Below are 16,215 nucleotides of genomic sequence, written 5' to 3' on the forward strand. Positions count from 1 at the left end.
TGAGTGGCCAACAAGGAAAATGAGCGCAACAAATATTCTTACCGATCTCAACACTGGAAGGGGCATGTCTTGTACGGCAGCCGATTCATTGCCGCGGGGAGGAGGAAAAATCCTTTTTTTCTTTGCTGGGCATTACGGAGACATGGAAGCAACAGCTGGCGTGATTCTCTCCAATGTTTAACGAGGAAAAGAAAAAAGAGTTCCAGAGATGGTCTTTTTTATTTACAAGAGGAAAATCTCTGCGTCGCAAAATCTTAGTTTGCGGCGGTGCCATGATCAAAATGGTCCCTGTTTCCAATCAAAGAAAAGAAAAAAACGGAGAGAGAGAGAGAGAGATGGCCTTAGAGAGAAAGATGATCAAAATGGTCTTTGTAGAAGAGAGATCAAGAGAGATTCAAAATGGAAGAGAGAGCCATCATCTTTGTAGAAAAAATGAGAGAGAGAGAGAGAGAGCAAAGAACTTTGTTTACCCGCTCATAGAGTTCGCCGAGACAACGAGGGGAACGCGTACGGAATGACCCTTGTCGCCGTCCCAGATCATATACCCGAAGGTGAACTGCTGGTTGGTCTGCGTCGCGGTGAGCGTCACGTTGATGACCACTGGCTTGCCGGTCCTGGCCTTGAAAACCCGTGGCTTCACCGACACGTCCACCCCCGCTGGATGCCTCACCGTGACGTTGTAAGTTTCCTCGCCGCCCAAGTTTACCACGGTTCGCTGCACCACCCGGCTGCCTATCAAGTTCGCCACCGTGATGTACGGCATGTTGAGGTCCGAGGGGTTCTTGTTTTCAGGCCCGCAATGAGCCCCCGTCGAGTACTCCACCGAGTTTTGGTCGGCCCCCGGGATCTCGCACAGGAAGTCCACGTAGTCCTGGAATCCTGGAAACGAGGAAGACGAGCGTTACAAGTTTGTGAAAGCTCTGGATCGAGAAAACGAGAAAAACCAAGCTTACCAACGTCGAAGACAAGGCCTGGATCGAGCGCTGCGGTGGCGTTGATAGCACCACTGCCAATGTCGAAGGGGCAGGCCCGGCCGATCGCCTGGGACGAGTTGGAGTACGGCTGCTCGGCTCGCGTCCAGCGGTCGCGGTTGTCGAAGTTGTCCGCGGTGGTCATGATCGCCGAGCGGATGGTTGAGGCGCGCCACCTCGGGTACTTTTGGATCAAGAGCGCGGCGATTCCAGCGACGTGTGGAGTGGCCATGCTCGTCCCGGAAAGCATGGCAAAGTTGCGACCTGGTATATAGAGTTCGTAAGAAAAAGAACGAGAAGCTAAAGTTACAGGCTTGCCTGTGAAAGAGTTTGCGTCGGTTCCTTTGGGTGTCCATGCACCCCATATCTGGTTTCCAGGTGCGAGGACGTCTGGTTTCATCACGTCTGCTACCAGGGACGTAACCGTGTCAGCGTAGACCGGGCCTCTGGAAGAATACGAGGCCACTCTCGGTGCTTCCAATGGATATAAGGGGTGTCTCGAGTCCTCGATCCTGGCTTGTGCATCGAACCTCAACACTTGGCCCTTGCTGTCTTTCACAGTCTTCTCGTTGTAGTGTTGTAGTATGAGCTGCCAGAGCGAAAAAGGAACAAGTTAAGAAGCTTAGAAACAAAACAGCTTACGGCTGACGCGTTTGGATCCACCACAAAGCTCGCGGGTATCGTGAAAGGAATTGGATCAAAGACCGTGTCTTTGGTTGGCGTTTTCTCGGCAGATGTTGGGAAGACAATGAGGAGGCCAGCAGCTCCCGTGGCAATGGCAGTTGCGAGAGCGCCTTCGATTTGTGTGACTGCACCACCAGAAAAGTAGTCGACAAAGTTGCAAATGAGAATCTTCCCGCTGACGAGAGTCTTGTTGAAAGGCGAGGGGTCGGAGCAGTAAGAGTAAAACTCCTGGTCGAAGGAAGTCACGCCGGCGATGTACGCATCCTGGGAATAAATCAAAGGATACAACTTGCGAGCGCTGGTTCCAGCTACAGAGCAAATGGTTCCCAAGGTTAGCGATGGCCTTCTACGAGAGTATTTCACACGCTTACCTGTTAGACCAGTTCCATACACCCATTGCCCGTTGCCGAGAATTATCGGAGTCGAGTACGTTCGATCTGTCATACCAGCTGCGACCGACAACACCCACGGCCCGAAAGAGTTCATGCTGAAGGCGGCAGGACCGTTGTTCCCAGCAGCATGAACGATGAAAACGTTCGCCTTGAACGCGAGGAGCATCATAATGTCGAAGGAGTTGAGGAACGGAACACCGTAGGCTCCACTAGTGGCACCGAGAGAGATACTCAGCACATGAACCCCATCTTGAACGGCCTGTGTTCCAACTCACGGAATGAATCAAAGAAGAAAATAGCGCAAGGCAAACCTGATCAATCCCCGCAAGAACATCAGACAAGTAGCCACCATCTCTGTAAATGACTTTGTACACCGCAATCCTGAGAGAGCTAAGTTAATGGACGGTTTACTACAAGAACATGAGCTCACCGTGCGCGAGGAGCCATTCCGCTTGCTCTCCCATAGATATACTTGTCCACACTCACGTAAACACCATTGTTGCCGGCACAAACAGAGCTGGTATGGCTGTAGATACAAAGCATCTGCTTTACCACTAAAGAGAAGAAGAGAAAACGCTAAGCTTACCTCCCGTGACCATCACCATCGAGCGGGGAATCGTAGTCATTGCTCGCATTGAACGCGTTCGCAGCTACAATGCCTTTGGAGAAGTGACGAGCGCCAATGATCTTCCCGTTGCAGGAACCTTTGGGAAATGTCGGGGACGCAGCGCACACCTTCTCCCAGTGTCGATTGAACGAGTAAGGCCTTGAGGTGGTGTTTGCAAAGCTGGGATGGCGTGGATCGATCCCAGTATCCAGAACTCCAATGACGATATCTTCCCCGGCCTTTGCAAATGTCCCGACGTTCTTCCAAGCTCTTGGATCCAGGCCCAAGAAAAACGGTGTGTAAGTCGTTGTCTTTCGGAAATGCACCTCGTGTTCCAGCGATAGAACATCCGGATGCGCTCTGATAGAATCAACCTGACCGTAGCACGGTTAAGTACCGAAACAAGTAGAACTTTATAAGGAAACGACTTACATGAACTTCATCCCTGAGCTTCACAGCGAAACCATTCATAAGGTACGTATAGCTGTACAGCTTCTCGTAGCTCCCTTCTTCGAGCAAGCTTTCCAGAAACGCATCGTGGTTCCGTCTCAAGCTTGCCGTATGCATCTCCACGAAATCTCTGGAAAAACAAAAAGAAAACGAAAAAAACAAGACGAAATTACGAGTTGAAACAATGAAGACAATATGCTACCTCGTTTCATGATCATCTTCCTCATTAATAGCATAAACAGGCTTGTCGATCATAGCGGCAATCGGATGTCCTTTCATCCTGACGATGTATACCGGTCCAGCATCAACATCATCATCGGCAGAGACAAGCACGGCCACCATCGCCAGCGCTAACACCAGTCTCCCGATGAGAAAGTCCATTGTTGCACTTCACCACCGGAGAACTTTAGCACTGTTTAAGTAGCGAGGACGAGCAGCAGCAGTCCCATGAAAGGATCCGATTGAAGTAAAATAGCTGCTGTGGATCCTCTAGGCACAGTGGTACCTCCAAAAAAAAACACAAAAAATTAAAAAAACGGAAGCTAGCCAAGAAAAACTTCCCGGAGATGATATGTTCTTGCTAAGTGAAAAAACCGGCCCACTTTGGGATACGATTTTCCCCACTTGAAGCACCGGCAGTTACGCAGTAGCTGTTACGTACAGTCTCGAGAATATACCAGAAGGAAAAAAAACGAGATCCATTGCACCGCTAGTGAAAAAGGAAATGTTTCTTACAGGGAATGGTTCTTACATATGAACACTGTGAACACTGTGCTCAGATCATCCAACCTGGTGAAATTGCAGAGCTCTAAATATCGAAACCAACGAGAGAATGGGAGGAGGAGGAAAGGCTGAACCCGTGATGACGGTGACGGTGGTACTACTCGGACTTCTTCTCTTTCGCCGCTCTCGGGATCTTCTTCACCACCATTTCGTCTACTTTGCTGTACTGCTTCTTTCCCTCGCTCACGGCCACCTTCATGTAGTGCTCGATCTTGTCCTCGTACTTGTCATACACGAACGGAACAATATGCGCAACGATCACACCTGAGAAACCGAGAGGCATTTAAGGCGGCTGCTCAAACAGAAGTTCCTCGTGACACGTACCGATATAAAGAAGCGTCAGGAGACTAGTCCACGAGCCAACGGTGGAAAGTAGCCAAAGACCGGCAGCAGCCTAAACAAAAGGACTGATGCTAAGAAGTCGCAAAGAAAAGAGAGAAAAAAAAAAAAAAACTCCACCTTGAGAAAGAGCACGTAATTTCTCTCGAGGACGATTGAACGAAAAGCTCCCACAGCGTTATTGAACTGTAATTGCACCGTGTGTGCAACATCCTGGACAGTTTTCTCCGAGAGCTGTAACTCAGGAATACGAGGGGGAGGTCTGCAAAATAGAAAAGAAAACATGAAACCATTGAAGAAAGGAACTACGCTGCGAGTTACCTGTTCGTGAAGCTGGCCCCAAGGGACCAAACAAAAAGGACGATGGTAATCAGCAGAAAGCTGTTGCAAAACACCGAGAGCACAGTGTAGCCACACCACTCAAACAGGACGTAGATGAGCGTGGCAATCCCCAAAACCGACGCGGAGAGGTGCTTCTTCCTCCATAGCAAAACATCGCCCACTGCAAAGGAAAAGGAGAATTTTTTAAGGGAAGGAGCCCCAAACATGCACAGAACTCACATAATCCGCCGCCAAGAAGCTCGTGAACGCTCTTTTCCCTGGCAAAGAGCCGACGCGACGACGAATCCGCCGATGTCGATGCCGGCAGCTGGATAGTATCGTCCGACGCTGGCGCCATACCTCCAAAACCCTACACCGAGCAAAGATCGCGCGTCACGGCAAGATCGAGAGATCGGGGAAGCAAGAAAAGGAGCGGCGCTACATTCGCAGCGCGGAGGCCTAGGACTCACCAGACGAAGATTTCCTCGCGCGCGGCGCCTCCGATCTTCGGGCAAAAACCCTTGCGCCAAAGACTCGCCTCTCGCAACGCAGGGGTTCTGGGACGTTCACACCTACACACCAAAGATCCCGGCCGTCCGTTTTGATCTAGAGGGCATGGCAGCCATCGCATCTGTCCACGTAGGCTTCACACCGTCGCCACCGTCGGATTCCCCCCACCGGAATATCCCAGAATCTTTTTTAAAATAAGCCGCTAGATTCAATCGCGCGCCTAGCTGTCGGTGGCACCTGAGATGCTTCCACGCTGCGGGCCTCGCGATCCAAAACATCGTCTACAAACCAAGGGAGGAATATTCATCGCTTGTGCATGTGGGGGAGGGAATCGAACCCGCGTGTTGAATCTCTTCGTTGGCACGTCCCATTGACTCCTAAGGCAAACAAAGACAAAGCTTGTGAAAAGATTTACACATGGCGCACATACACAAAGAATAGTATTTTAACAGAATCAAATCCTTTTAGTTGCCCCAAAGGATGTAATATATCAATCACATGATCATTGATTTTTGTTTCCAAATGCTAACAATCTTTGCCTGACAATACGATTGGATTGTTTGTATTTATAACATTCTGTTGATACATGTTTGCCAAGAGCATATACCCTGCCGTGTCTTTGGGATCTAGATCGAACACGAAGCTTGCGGCTCGAGCGCCATCTCTGACCCGGTTGTGGCTTCGAGAAGCTCCGAGCAAGCATCTCCACTCGAGGGCATCCGGCACAAACGGCATGTTTAGAAGGAGTTCCTCGGCTTTCAGCAGATGCCCCGACCGGGCAAATACGTCAACCATGCAGCAAAAGTGTTGCTTTGAGGGTTTGATTCCAAAGTCGGTCGCCATGGACACAAACAGTTCCCTGCCCTTGGAAACATTGCCAATGTAGCTACAAGAAATGAGAGCTAAGGCAAATGAAGCTCCGTCGCAAGAATCAAGAAGCTTCATCCTAGTGAAGAGATCAAAGGCCTCTACATGCTGTGTTCCACTCTGAGCATAAACTGAAAGGATGGTGTTCCAAGTGATGGTATCTCTCTCCCCTATCTGATCAAACGTCTTCCTTGCTGCCAGGATATGACCTGATAGGGTATATGTCAATAGCATTGTGTTCCAAGACACAATGCTCCTCTGTGGCAGGACGTCAAAGAAATGCTTAACCTCTTCCAGATACCCGTTTTGCGCATAAGCCACCAACATTGCATTCCAAGATATCAAATTTTGGCAAGGCATGTCATCAAAAATTCCTTTGGCAAGCTCAAGCTTACCGTTCTGGCCATAGGCATCCAGCATCGCGGTCCACAACACCACATCCTTCTCAGGCATTTGATCAAACAAAGCTTTAGCATCTTCTAGATGCCCAGTTTGGGCATAAGCAGGGAGAATAGATGTGAGCGATACCAAGTCTTTCTGTGGCATAATTTGAAAAATATGTTTGGCCTCTTCAACATGCCCGTTCTGTGCGTAGACCGAAAGAAGTGCATTCCAGGATACAAGGTTTCTTTTTGGCATTGTATTAAACAGGTGTTTGGATTCCTCAATATGACCCGCTTGGGCATAAGACACCAGCAGTATATTCCAGGACACCACGTCCCTCTTTGGCATCTCTCTAAAGAGCGCCTGCGCATCTTCCAGATGCCCGTTTTGAGAATATGCCGAGAGCATTACGTTCCAGGACACCAGATCCTTGTGTACCATTTCCCCAAAAATTTGCTTGGCAAACCCAAGATGCCCATTTTGGGCATATCCTGATAACACAGAGTTGCAAGTCACTAGATTCCTTTCAGGCATGGCATCGAAGACTCCTATCGCTTCCTCAAGGCGAGCATTTTCAAAATACAAAGCAAGTATCACGTTGAAGGACACCACATCTCTTTGCGGCATTTGATCAAACAGTCTCTTTGCCTGATCTGCATGAGTATAGGAAGAAATCATAATATTCCAGGAGATTATATTCCACTGGGGCATGCGATCAAAGCAATCCTTTGCTTTCCTGGTACTCCCGCTATAGGCATACCCTGTAAGCATTGCGTTCCAAGAGCCCAGGTCCTGGCGTGGCATCTCCTCGAACATAGTCTCTGCAGTCTCCATTTGCCCTGCTTGGGCATACGCAGTTAGCATGACATTCCACGTCGCAAGATCCCTCTCGGGCATGCAATCAAACACCAATTTACCCTCTTCAAAACTCCCACACTGCGTAAATGCGGCCACCATGGCGTTCCACGACACAATATCTCTCTGGGGCATGTCATTGAACATTCTTCTTGATTCTTTCAGGTGCCCGCATTGGGCATTTGCTGTGACCATGGAAGTCCATGAAATCAGGTTTGGCTCTGGAATACTTTCAAAGAGTTTTACCGTTTGATCCAGATCTCTGATAGTGACAAACGCGTTTAACATTGTGTTCCATGATACCAAATCCCTCCCGGGCATTTGATCGAAGAGATTCTCTGCGTCCTCGAAGTGCCCGGTTTGGGCATATGCCGCGAGTAGTGCGTTCCAGCACACTAGGTTTCGATCTCTCTCAGGCATCTCATCAAAAACACGCCTAGCCTCGCGCAGCAAGGAATTCCTGGCGTAGGCATTCATCATCAGCGACCACGAGAAGGAATTCCTGCTCGATCCCATCGCATCGAAGATGTCGCGCGCGCTTTCGGAGCTGCCCAATCTCCCATACATCTCGATGAGATTGTTGCAGAGAAAGGCGTCGCTGGTGGGCAGAGGGAGGATGCGATGGTGGATTTCTAGCGCTGCGGACAGAGACCGGCAAGATTGGATGGATTTAAGCAAATCGGTTCTATTGTGTCGCATTTAGGGTCCTTCCAAGAACCCTAAATCTTCGAGGGGGAAAATGGCGGAAGGCGAGGATGACAGCGCGAGCTCCAGCAGCGGTCTCGGCCTCTCCTCGTCCGATTCAGAGAAGGAATCGAAGGCGCCGGTAGAGTCTCCAGCTCCAGCGGCGATTCCAAGTTAGTCGACATTTTGCTATTCTTTGCCTTGTTTGGTAGTCGCGATGAACTTCGCGAAATGCACGAAAGCAGCTAGATAGTTCTGCATTCATTCCCTCTTCTTTCTTTTTTCTTGGAAACATAAGCTCCAGCGGCGATTCCACGTAAGTGTCATGGGTTTAGACATTGTCGACAATTCTTGGTTGCCAGGGCAGCTAGATAGTTCCTCATTCCCGATTCGAAGTGTCATGAGTTTAGACTTAGCCTAATTCTTTGCCTGTTTGCTAGTCGCGATGAACTGTCTCACGACGCTAAATTTTTCATGTTCCAGAGAGAAAAAAGGCTTCAAAGAAAGGAGACTTGAGCTTCGCGGACTTGGCAAAACACGGGTACTCCAGTGGGCCATCAGTTTTAAATGTTCCAGCTCCGAATCGCAATGCCAACTTTGAGAGCAATTGGTCGTGGTCTGGTGGGATGCGAAAGACCGACGAAGAGAGGCAAGCCGAAGAGGCCGAAAATATTGATGAGCGGGAGCGAACTCGAGAGATTGTCAACACTGGCGCCGAAAAGGTTCGTTTCTCTTTCCATTGTCTCTTTGAAGTGAAGTTTTCTTTCTTTTTCTTGGTCAACTTTTTTCCATTTTCTCACGCTTGATACGATACCTTCGTTTTGTTTGCGCAGTTCGCTGAAAATACTTTCAACGAGTACCAATTCGCAAAGAAGCAACGCCGGGACGCTGCAGCGGAGCAACGGGCTCAAACTTTCTCCAAGAAAGAAAAACGAAAGAGAGACCTCGGTCAGGCGAGCAGGGGGAAGAGCTACGTTGAGGAAGAGAAACGCTTGCTGCGGGACCGTGGCGTTTACTCTGGATTCGACTAAAGGCCGTTTGGAAAGAGATCATCCTCACCATCAGAAAAAACCAATCGGCAAGAGAGTCAACCACAGGTGGGTGTCACGCATTTAAACTCTTTCGTCTGTTTGCTTCGAGATAGAAATATCTCATTGCGATTTGGCATTTGTTTACTAAGAGGATGACTGTTTTGTGTGAGTTCAGGCTCTCCGATGATTGGTTTGACATACCTTTAGTCGCAAAACTGTAATGTTAATCTCTAAACACGAAGGATTCGTGCATGTAAGTGTCTAGATCTTAAACTAATCAAGTTTGTTTTTGTTTCTTTCCTCGTCTCTCTCTCTCGCTTTCTGCGATCCAGGTAATCCACTCGTCTTGTCGCTCTGGTTCTAGCTCAAATCTATCTTTTTTCGAACGTGACTTTGGGAAACATCGAAGAGTCGACCTTTGCAAGTTGCTGGCAAGTAGATTTGATCTGATCCCGAGTTTCTTTTGTTGGTTTTTTATTTTCAGGTAAGCTCGGCTCCTCCTCTTTTTGTCAACGTCCTGCCTTTCAAACCAGGTGGGCCATTTGGATGTTTCGGTGCTGTTAAGTTGTAACTTGGACTTGCAGCAAAACCAAAGAAGCAAAGGATAAAATTATTGTGGCAGGAACACAGGCACGCTCGCGTTGACAAGCAACCGATTGGAGAGCGAGAGTGAGGTACAATCAAAAACTGTGGGTTTTCTTCTTTGAGTGTAGCTCACTTCACGTCTACAGTACGCGATATCAAACAGTGGAGCTCCACAAATGAGAACTCGCGCGAGCTTAAAAAACCCGGCTGCCAACCGAGATCTAGTCCTTAGTCTCTCGCTTCCTTGCGCGTCGCTCCACTGTTTCCAGCATTGGATCAAACAGTGGGATCGGAACAAAAGAGAGACGAAAAGAGGCAAAAGTTTGCGCGAAAGCATCCAGGCAGCACTTCTATTTTGACGATCTCCATCGCCGCGCCAAGGGGAAAACACCGAGTTTCTTCGTTTCCCATAGTTTGGACACGATGTTTGTGTGTGTTGGCGATCACCGTCCATCCGACGGGCAGGGGTCCTGCTGACGGGGATCGCGGGGGCCACGTGTCTGTCCAGCCGATAAGCGAGGGAGTGCTGACGTGTGTCTCCTTGTTTGACTGGCTCACAAAAGAAATTTATGCGTGTCGGTTTGTTTGAATTTCAAGATTGTAGGCTGCTGAGCGAGAGCCATCCACGCAGCGCGTAGATAGAGATCCATTCTAGCGCTAGGTATAAAGTCGCGAACAAGCGGTGCCCCAGGAGCTGGAGATCTAGCTAGCGGCGCAATTCTTTCTAGCGATTCTTTAGATGGGAAAGGGATGGAAGTCGGCCAGGGCGATGCTGTGCATCACGTCGGGCGGCGATCGCGGCGGCGATGAGATTGCGGCGGCGGCGCTTCCCAGCCTCCAGGATTTGATGACGCTGGATCGGCCGCTCCAAGAATCCGGGCCTAGGTCAGCGAGCGGGAGGAGGAGCAAGAGCACCGGGAGGAGGAACATGCGCGAGGTATGATCGCGCGTCGATCGATATCGATGCGATCGAAATTTTGATCTGATCGAAAGTTTGTTGATGTTCCTGGTGATATTTCCAGGGTATGTGCTCCATCTGCCTCGATCCAATGGCGCCCGGGGCCGGCCACGCCTTGTTCACAGCCGAGTGCTCTCACATGTTCCACTTCTCGTGCATCGCATCGAATGTCCGGCATGGCAATCGCGTCTGCCCCGTGTGCCGGGCCAAATGGATCGATCTTCCCTGGCAGCAGGTCAAAGAAACCCCGCCAGAGCTGCGATCTCATCACTCCCAGCCATTCGTCTCCCACGGGAATTACCACGTCGATCCAGTGCTGCGAATCCTCAACGAGTCCATCCAGCGCGAGCGTGCGCGCTACAGCCGGATGATCAGCGCCAGCCGCGCGGACAATCGATCGGATCCCGCGGTCTATGACGACGATGAGGAATGTGGCAGCATCCACAACGTCTCCGTGGATCCAAGGGAGATATTGTCCCAGGATTTCCAGCACCAAGCACCTCCATCGCGAGTGCCCAAGATCGCGGCATTCACCGAGTGTGGCTCCGTCCAGGCGGATCAATCCAGGAATCCCTTCACGGTGCTCGTCAATCTCAAGGCATCGAGCAGCAGCAGCGGCGGCAGCGCTACCGGGAGCGCTCGAGCTCCCATCGATCTCGTCACGGTGCTCGATGTGAGTGGCTCCATGGCGGGATCCAAGCTCGCGCTGGTGAAATCGGCCATGGAATTCGTCATCGGGCAGCTGGGGCCGCGTGATCGGCTGAGCGTGATCTCCTTCGCCACCAACGCCGCTCGGCTCTTCCCTCTCAAGCGGATGGACGACACCAACAAGCGCCGCGCGGTACGCGCCGTTCATGCGCTGGTGGCATCCGGCGGCACCAACATCGGCGACGCGCTCAAGAAGGCGGGCAAGGTGCTGGGCGACCGGCGGCACCGCAACGCGGTATCCAGCGTCATCCTCCTCTCGGACGGGCAGGACACGTCAGCATTTTTCTCCTCTAACCTCTTGCGGCAGTCGCTCTCGGCGGTATACCGCCACATGCCGCCCGTCCACGCATTCGGGGTGGGCTCCGACCACGACGCCCCGACGCTCCACGCCATCGCCGAGGCAACAAGTGGCACCTTCTCGTTCGTCCACGCGGCCGCGGCGGTACGCGACGCCTTCGCGCAGTGCATCGGCGGGCTTCTCAGCGTCGTGTCGCAGGGCGTGGAGGTCTGGCTGCATGCCGCGGCGGCATGGGTGAAGATCTTAAGGGTGGAGAACGGGGGATTTGAGAGCTGGGTGTCGGGCGATGGCTCCAGCGCGCTGGTGACGCTGGGCGATCTCTACGCCGAGGAGGAGCGCGACGTCTTGGTCCAGATCGAGCTGGGCGCCTGCGCCGAGGCGGAGTCGATCGAGATCTTCCGGATTGGGTGCCGCTACAGGGATGCATTGGAGCCGGGCGAGGTCGCGGAGGCCGGATCAACGTCCATATCTGTCCGGAGGCCTGCGATCGTGCAGAGCTCGTCTCAAACCGCGAGCCTGGAGGTGGATCGCCAGAGAAACCGTCTGCTCGTCTCGGAAACGATGGCCAGCGCTGGGAATCTCGCGGACGCGGGCAATCTGGAGGCCGCCCAGGACGCGATCTCGGCGTCGCGAAGCCGCATTGAGCGATCGTTTGCGTTTGCGAGCGGCGACGCGCTGTCAAAGTCCCTCCACTCGGAGCTGGGAGAAGTGCTCCACAGGATGGAGAATCGGAGGATCTACGAGGAGTCGGGGAGGGCATATACGCTGTCCGTACACAGCTCTCACTTGCACCAGCGGGCCACGATGCGCCAGGGCCCAAACGACGACGACCTGTACGGCCAGAGCTACGTGACGTCGTCCATGGCCGAGATGGTACACCTTTCGCAGACTTTTGGGGCCAGTACGGCGGCGGCGGCGGCCAAGACGCCGCCGGTGACGCGGATTGGACGGTCTAGATCGTCGAGAAAGGTGAATCCGGCGGCGTCCTGATGCCTGGTTTTTATTTTTTGTCATACCAAAGTTTTGACTCTTTTCCATCCCATTGTTTATAAGAAAAAGACCCCAAATTTTTTTCCGCTCACACCAAATGTGAATGAAGAAACGTTGTTGTGGAGTCAAAAATTTCGAGCTCGATTTGTTTTTGGAACCATGCAAGGAAAGAACTCGAACACGCCGAATCATAGGACACAACGAACTTTCATACTTGTTATTAAACTCGAGCTTGGAACTCGAAAGTTAACCTCTTTTCTTCCGAAGGAGCTTTCACTCAATCCAAGAGAATTCTTTTTTTTTTCTTCTTCTTTTTTGCCGTGCATCTCTGGTTTTCGGCAAGTTTTGGCACCATCTTCCTGACACAAACAAAACAAGAGCAAAGTGACGCGTAAAGGATAGAGCTTGATCAATTCTCGTACGTACCAGCCGCTCAAATTTTGGAGAGTATGATACCAGGAGGCGGGCCGTGGTCCCCGGATCGAAGATCTCGAAGTTCCACTCTGAACATCTCAGACTGCAACAACAAAAGAACAAAACACAAAGTTTTCGCACACGCAATTCTGGCTGACAGCCTCCTCTCAATCGTATTCGTACCTTTATAGCTTTGTAAATGGAGCGGTTATACTTCTTCTTCGCCAGTTCGGTTGCTGCGATGAGACAGAATGTAGCAAAGTCGTAGCAAAAAGCTTGAAGAGTTCTGTACCTTTCTGTATTGCTTCTTCTTGAGTGGAGCGCGCGTCTGGAAAGGAGGCGTAAACAAAGCCAGCTTCTTCGGCGGGCTTGCCAGTGTATTTGTGCCTGGGCGAAGAAAACAAAACAATGTCGCTCTCTCTATCTAGCTCTCTTTCACTTGAAAATGAAAGAAGGGACTTACGCGGAGAGGAGAGATTTGTGGAAAGTGGCGACTGGTAGCTTGCAACGAATCAAAGAGATCATTCCTGGAGTCATATGGAGATTGATCTCCACCTGTGAAACCGTGAGAAAAGATTCGTAGAAGGAAGAGAAAACTTGCCTCGCTCATGAAAATATAGCCGCGGTCAATTCGCATCACCCGGTAGTCGTGTGCGAGTGCGAGCATGCATCCTCCGGCTGCAGCATGGCCACTGACAAACGATCTAGAAAACGTAAGAACAGAAAAGAGAAAAAAGAACTCTCGGGCTTGTCACGAAAAACTGACCAGATTGCTGCGATTGTCGGCATTGGAAAACAAAGAAAACGATCGAGGAGATTGTGAAAGAGATCGACCAGGTACTGGAAAAAACAACTCAAGTTGAGAGAAACTTCAAGGACTAAGATTGATCCCACAAGCCTTAAAATTCCCCGGGCGACTTTGTGCGAATCCCAAGTCAAGACCATTCGAGAAAAACTTTCCCTGTCCAAAGAAAAAAAAAATCAAACTCTTTCTTCCTAGATGTTTTCGCTGTTTTACCTCATTCGTAGTGATCAAAGCAGCTGCCTTGGGATCATCCTCAACCTGGAAGTGCAAATGAATTTGCGCGACTGAGAGAGAGATTGCTTTCGTGATTACCTTGTCAAGCGCCGAATGAATCTCTGCTATACTGGTCGGATTCAACCTGAAATTCACTTTGATTCTCATTCTCATGTAAGAAACTGGATGGATCACCTGTGCTGCCCATCTCCACCATCAAATTTGAGAACGTAGACGCCATGAGGGAGCGCCTCGAGCTTCACAAAGCTCTTCTCGCTACCCATTTCCTGATTTTAGGGCTTTGACAGTGGAATAGCTCTTTAGACCCTTACTATAAATAACATTGGGACCAAGAACCCTAAAATCTGGCGATGGAGGATGGTGCCGCCAGGGGATGCGCTCAAGACGAAGACGCATGATCAGGCAGTGAGTGCTCTCTTTTGGATTGAGAATCGAGCATTAGCAACAAGGAATCTCTTGTTCTAGATGATCTCAGGCCAGGGAGCTGCTCCAGAACTAGGGGATAATCCGTATTGCACAGCAGATGCAGGTGGAGCTTCACAGCAATCGTGACACCACCGGCTTCGTCAATTCATCATGCAAAAGGCTGTCTGGGAATCTGTGCTGGAAATCCCAATGTGCCAGATTGTTTTTGGGAGAGAGGATCGTGTGCTTTTGAGGAATGCAGACCATTTCACAAGCTGAGGAGTTAGGAGTTTAGCTCAATTTTAAATTGTAGTTTAATATAAACATTATAAATTTTAAAATATTAAGGTTATATTGAATTTAATTCACTTTATATAGATAAAAACAATAAAGAGGTTGATTAGAGCATAAAAATAAAATAAAATTTATTTACAGAAAAAGTAATTTTATCACTTTCTTAAAATTTATACTATTTTTTAAATGTCAGTTTTGTCAAAATTTAAAAATCATTAAATTTGAAATAAGATTGTTTTTCAAGACTATATAACCGTTTGAAAGGGAAAAAATAACCATTGAAACCCTAGTGGTAGAAAGTGGGGGAGTACCCATGAAGCTCGCTTTGAACTGAAATATTTCAAAATGTTATAAACTTGTTATATATAAAAGAAAAATTTAGTTCTTTTCTAGAATATATTTTTGTGTGTTTTATTATAGTATAGTGTCTAGAATTTATGAATCTTTATTCTCACTTTCATTTGACAAGAAGGAAATACATATAAATATTTAAGATTTAGTATTAGTGATTTTAACTTTTACAATCTTCCTTCCTAAGGTAGTAAGATAAAGGATATGAGCTTCAATAATCATCCCATGGCACAGTATAACCAAACTATATATTAAAAAAAAAGGATAGTGAGGATAGAGATTATAAGTTAGAGATAAATACAATAACAAAGAGTGCAAAAACTTGGGTGAAAAAGAATGCCTTCTACTTGTTTTAGAAAACTATAATTCTATAACTTTCAAGAAATGCCTTATATATTTTTTGGCTTTTGATAGAAACAATTACAATAATTAGTATGGTAATATATATATATATATATATATATATATATATATATATATATATATATATATATATATATATATTCTTATAACATACTACAATATCACACATCTGAAAGACTATCATAAAATATTTTTTAAGATGGTAAAGATAAAAATAGAAATATACACACTCTATGTGTAGTATTGCGAAAAGAACAATTACAAGTATATGAAATGAAAAGTAAAATAAAAAATGTTTTTCTATTAATTATATAAAGTATAATAAGCTTATATTATTGATAAACATTGATAGTCTTAGTATATCTAGTTAGCTCTTAAAATCTTCTATAATTTAACAATAGTAAAACTTATATATAAATGTCCACTTTAGGATCTTTAAAGTGTTGATAGAGATGTAATATATATGCTTGTAAAGAGCATATACCTTCTTATGTCTCCTCATGCTTAGTAAAGTCTAGACATATGCAAGAAAGAAAGTCTTGAATAACAATTATGTACTCTTTACTTTTTTTGACTATATACTCCTTTACAAACACAGTAATATACTTTGTGAAGAGAATATCACACTCAAGTATTTAAGCCAAACTTATTTACCATACTTTTACTTGGAGATTGTACTAATAAATTTAACATGCCTTACTTTTTCTTGCTTAATCTTTTGTGCATCTTTGTGAGAACAATTTTGGTTCTGTCACTCATATCTTCAACTCTCCTCTCAAATTGAAACAAGATTTCTCAAGGTTTTCAATCTTATCCAAAGTGATCGCAATCTCATTACCAACCGACAATTCTTTAGGTACTACATCAGGTTTAATCACTATAGTGTCCTCAAACTACTTTATATTATTGGCATTTAGTGTTGCAACAATTAC

At 48.0% G+C, this 16,215-nt stretch overlaps 6 protein-coding genes across 7 annotated transcripts; 2 read left to right on the plus strand and 4 right to left on the minus strand.

Annotated features, from left to right (window-relative positions):
* Positions 1 to 190: 190 nt before the first annotated feature.
* Positions 191 to 3,485, minus strand: LOC9633963 (subtilisin-like protease SBT2.5). Its single transcript, XM_024670379.1, has 10 exons — positions 3,307 to 3,485; positions 3,087 to 3,234; positions 2,634 to 3,028; positions 2,478 to 2,573; positions 2,359 to 2,428; positions 2,027 to 2,306; positions 1,614 to 1,963; positions 1,290 to 1,560; positions 954 to 1,235; positions 191 to 879 (listed from the first exon to the last, which is right to left on the minus strand). Exons 1-10 carry the CDS (start codon positions 3,483 to 3,485, stop codon positions 467 to 469), a joined length of 2,484 nt encoding a protein of 827 aa, XP_024526147.1. The 3' UTR covers positions 191 to 466.
* Positions 3,486 to 3,814: 329 nt separating this feature from the next.
* LOC9635321 (reticulon-like protein B6) lies at positions 3,815 to 5,151 on the minus strand. The gene is made up of 6 exons (XM_024670290.1): positions 5,018 to 5,151; positions 4,788 to 4,917; positions 4,548 to 4,728; positions 4,347 to 4,488; positions 4,212 to 4,281; positions 3,815 to 4,151 (listed from the first exon to the last, which is right to left on the minus strand). The coding sequence occupies exons 2-6, from the start codon at positions 4,903 to 4,905 to the stop codon at positions 3,985 to 3,987; spliced, it is 678 nt and encodes a 225-aa protein (XP_024526058.1). The 5' UTR covers positions 4,906 to 4,917; positions 5,018 to 5,151; the 3' UTR covers positions 3,815 to 3,984.
* Positions 5,007 to 7,730, minus strand: LOC112344856 (pentatricopeptide repeat-containing protein At4g02750-like). Its single transcript, XM_024670380.1, has 4 exons — positions 6,747 to 7,730; positions 5,665 to 6,509; positions 5,295 to 5,434; positions 5,007 to 5,119 (listed from the first exon to the last, which is right to left on the minus strand). Exons 1-4 carry the CDS (start codon positions 7,728 to 7,730, stop codon positions 5,007 to 5,009), a joined length of 2,082 nt encoding a protein of 693 aa, XP_024526148.1.
* A 119-nt stretch (positions 7,731 to 7,849) lies between these two features.
* On the plus strand, positions 7,850 to 9,174 carry LOC9635322. Of its 2 annotated transcripts, XR_002991845.1 has the most exons (4): positions 7,850 to 8,020; positions 8,331 to 8,569; positions 8,681 to 8,944; positions 9,054 to 9,174. XR_002991845.1 is itself a non-coding variant. In XM_024670292.1 (3 exons), the coding sequence occupies exons 1-3, from the start codon at positions 7,903 to 7,905 to the stop codon at positions 8,876 to 8,878; spliced, it is 555 nt and encodes a 184-aa protein (XP_024526060.1). In that variant the 5' UTR covers positions 7,850 to 7,902; the 3' UTR covers positions 8,879 to 9,047. The 2 variants fall into 2 exon arrangements, 1 of the variants encoding a protein (XP_024526060.1); XM_024670292.1 differs by lacking the exon at positions 9,054 to 9,174 and having other exon boundaries at positions 8,681 to 9,047.
* Positions 9,175 to 9,467: 293 nt separating this feature from the next.
* Positions 9,468 to 12,705, plus strand: LOC112344835. The gene is made up of 3 exons (XM_024670289.1): positions 9,468 to 9,552; positions 9,610 to 10,400; positions 10,486 to 12,705. Exons 2-3 carry the CDS (start codon positions 10,203 to 10,205, stop codon positions 12,415 to 12,417), a joined length of 2,130 nt encoding a protein of 709 aa, XP_024526057.1. The 5' UTR covers positions 9,468 to 9,552; positions 9,610 to 10,202; the 3' UTR covers positions 12,418 to 12,705.
* LOC9633964 (enoyl-CoA delta isomerase 1, peroxisomal) lies at positions 12,614 to 14,169 on the minus strand. The gene is made up of 11 exons (XM_002965707.2): positions 14,045 to 14,169; positions 13,949 to 13,994; positions 13,850 to 13,894; positions 13,730 to 13,792; positions 13,598 to 13,671; positions 13,433 to 13,523; positions 13,295 to 13,386; positions 13,124 to 13,218; positions 13,015 to 13,067; positions 12,844 to 12,934; positions 12,614 to 12,776 (listed from the first exon to the last, which is right to left on the minus strand). The coding sequence occupies exons 1-10, from the start codon at positions 14,131 to 14,133 to the stop codon at positions 12,851 to 12,853; spliced, it is 732 nt and encodes a 243-aa protein (XP_002965753.1). The 5' UTR covers positions 14,134 to 14,169; the 3' UTR covers positions 12,614 to 12,776; positions 12,844 to 12,850.
* Between the last annotated feature and the right edge of the window lie 2,046 nt (positions 14,170 to 16,215).

Source organism: Selaginella moellendorffii, unplaced genomic scaffold, assembly GCF_000143415.4.
Source record: "Selaginella moellendorffii unplaced genomic scaffold, v1.0 SELMOscaffold_6, whole genome shotgun sequence".
In the NCBI taxonomy this organism is placed as follows: domain Eukaryota; kingdom Viridiplantae; phylum Streptophyta; class Lycopodiopsida; order Selaginellales; family Selaginellaceae; genus Selaginella; species Selaginella moellendorffii.

Bases quoted from the DNA above. Each gene is read 5' to 3' on its own strand.
- LOC9633964 (XM_002965707.2), bottom strand. From the start codon at position 14,133: ATGGGTAGCGAGAAGAGCTTTGTGAAGCTCGAGGCGCTCCCTCATGGC. The intron at 13,672-13,729 runs GCTTGTGGGATC...TGTTTTTTCCAG, and splicing joins GTCGCCCGGGGAATTTTAAG to TACCTGGTCGATCTCTTTCA. The intron at 12,935-13,014 runs GTACGAATACGA...TTGTTGTTGCAG, and splicing joins CCATTTACAAAGCTATAAAG to TCTGAGATGTTCAGAGTGGA.
- LOC112344835 (XM_024670289.1), top strand. From the start codon at position 10,203: ATGGGAAAGGGATGGAAGTCGGCCAGGGCGATGCTGTGCATCACGTCG. The intron at 10,401-10,485 runs GTATGATCGCGC...TGATATTTCCAG, and splicing joins GGAGGAGGAACATGCGCGAG to GGTATGTGCTCCATCTGCCT.
- LOC112344856 (XM_024670380.1), bottom strand. From the start codon at position 7,730: ATGTATGGGAGATTGGGCAGCTCCGAAAGCGCGCGCGACATCTTCGAT. The intron at 6,510-6,746 runs GTACACAAGGAT...GTCTACGCACAG, and splicing joins AGCAAATTTTTGGGGAAATG to AACGGGCATGTTGAAGAGGC. The intron at 5,435-5,664 runs GTATATGCTCTT...TGTTTGCCTTAG, and splicing joins GATCCCAAAGACACGGCAGG to GAGTCAATGGGACGTGCCAA.
- LOC9633963 (XM_024670379.1), bottom strand. From the start codon at position 3,485: ATGGACTTTCTCATCGGGAGACTGGTGTTAGCGCTGGCGATGGTGGCC. The intron at 3,235-3,306 runs GTAGCATATTGT...TTGTTTTTCCAG, and splicing joins GAAGATGATCATGAAACGAG to AGATTTCGTGGAGATGCATA. The intron at 1,236-1,289 runs GCAAGCCTGTAA...TCTATATACCAG, and splicing joins CGACGCAAACTCTTTCACAG to GTCGCAACTTTGCCATGCTT.
- LOC9635321 (XM_024670290.1), bottom strand. From the start codon at position 4,905: ATGGCGCCAGCGTCGGACGATACTATCCAGCTGCCGGCATCGACATCG. The intron at 4,729-4,787 runs GTGAGTTCTGTG...TTTCCTTTGCAG, and splicing joins GCTTCTTGGCGGCGGATTAT to TGGGCGATGTTTTGCTATGG. The intron at 4,489-4,547 runs GTAACTCGCAGC...TCTATTTTGCAG, and splicing joins GGGGCCAGCTTCACGAACAG to ACCTCCCCCTCGTATTCCTG.
- LOC9635322 (XM_024670292.1), top strand. From the start codon at position 7,903: ATGGCGGAAGGCGAGGATGACAGCGCGAGCTCCAGCAGCGGTCTCGGC. The intron at 8,021-8,330 runs GTTAGTCGACAT...TTCATGTTCCAG, and splicing joins AGCTCCAGCGGCGATTCCAA to AGAGAAAAAAGGCTTCAAAG. The intron at 8,570-8,680 runs GTTCGTTTCTCT...TTGTTTGCGCAG, and splicing joins TCAACACTGGCGCCGAAAAG to TTCGCTGAAAATACTTTCAA.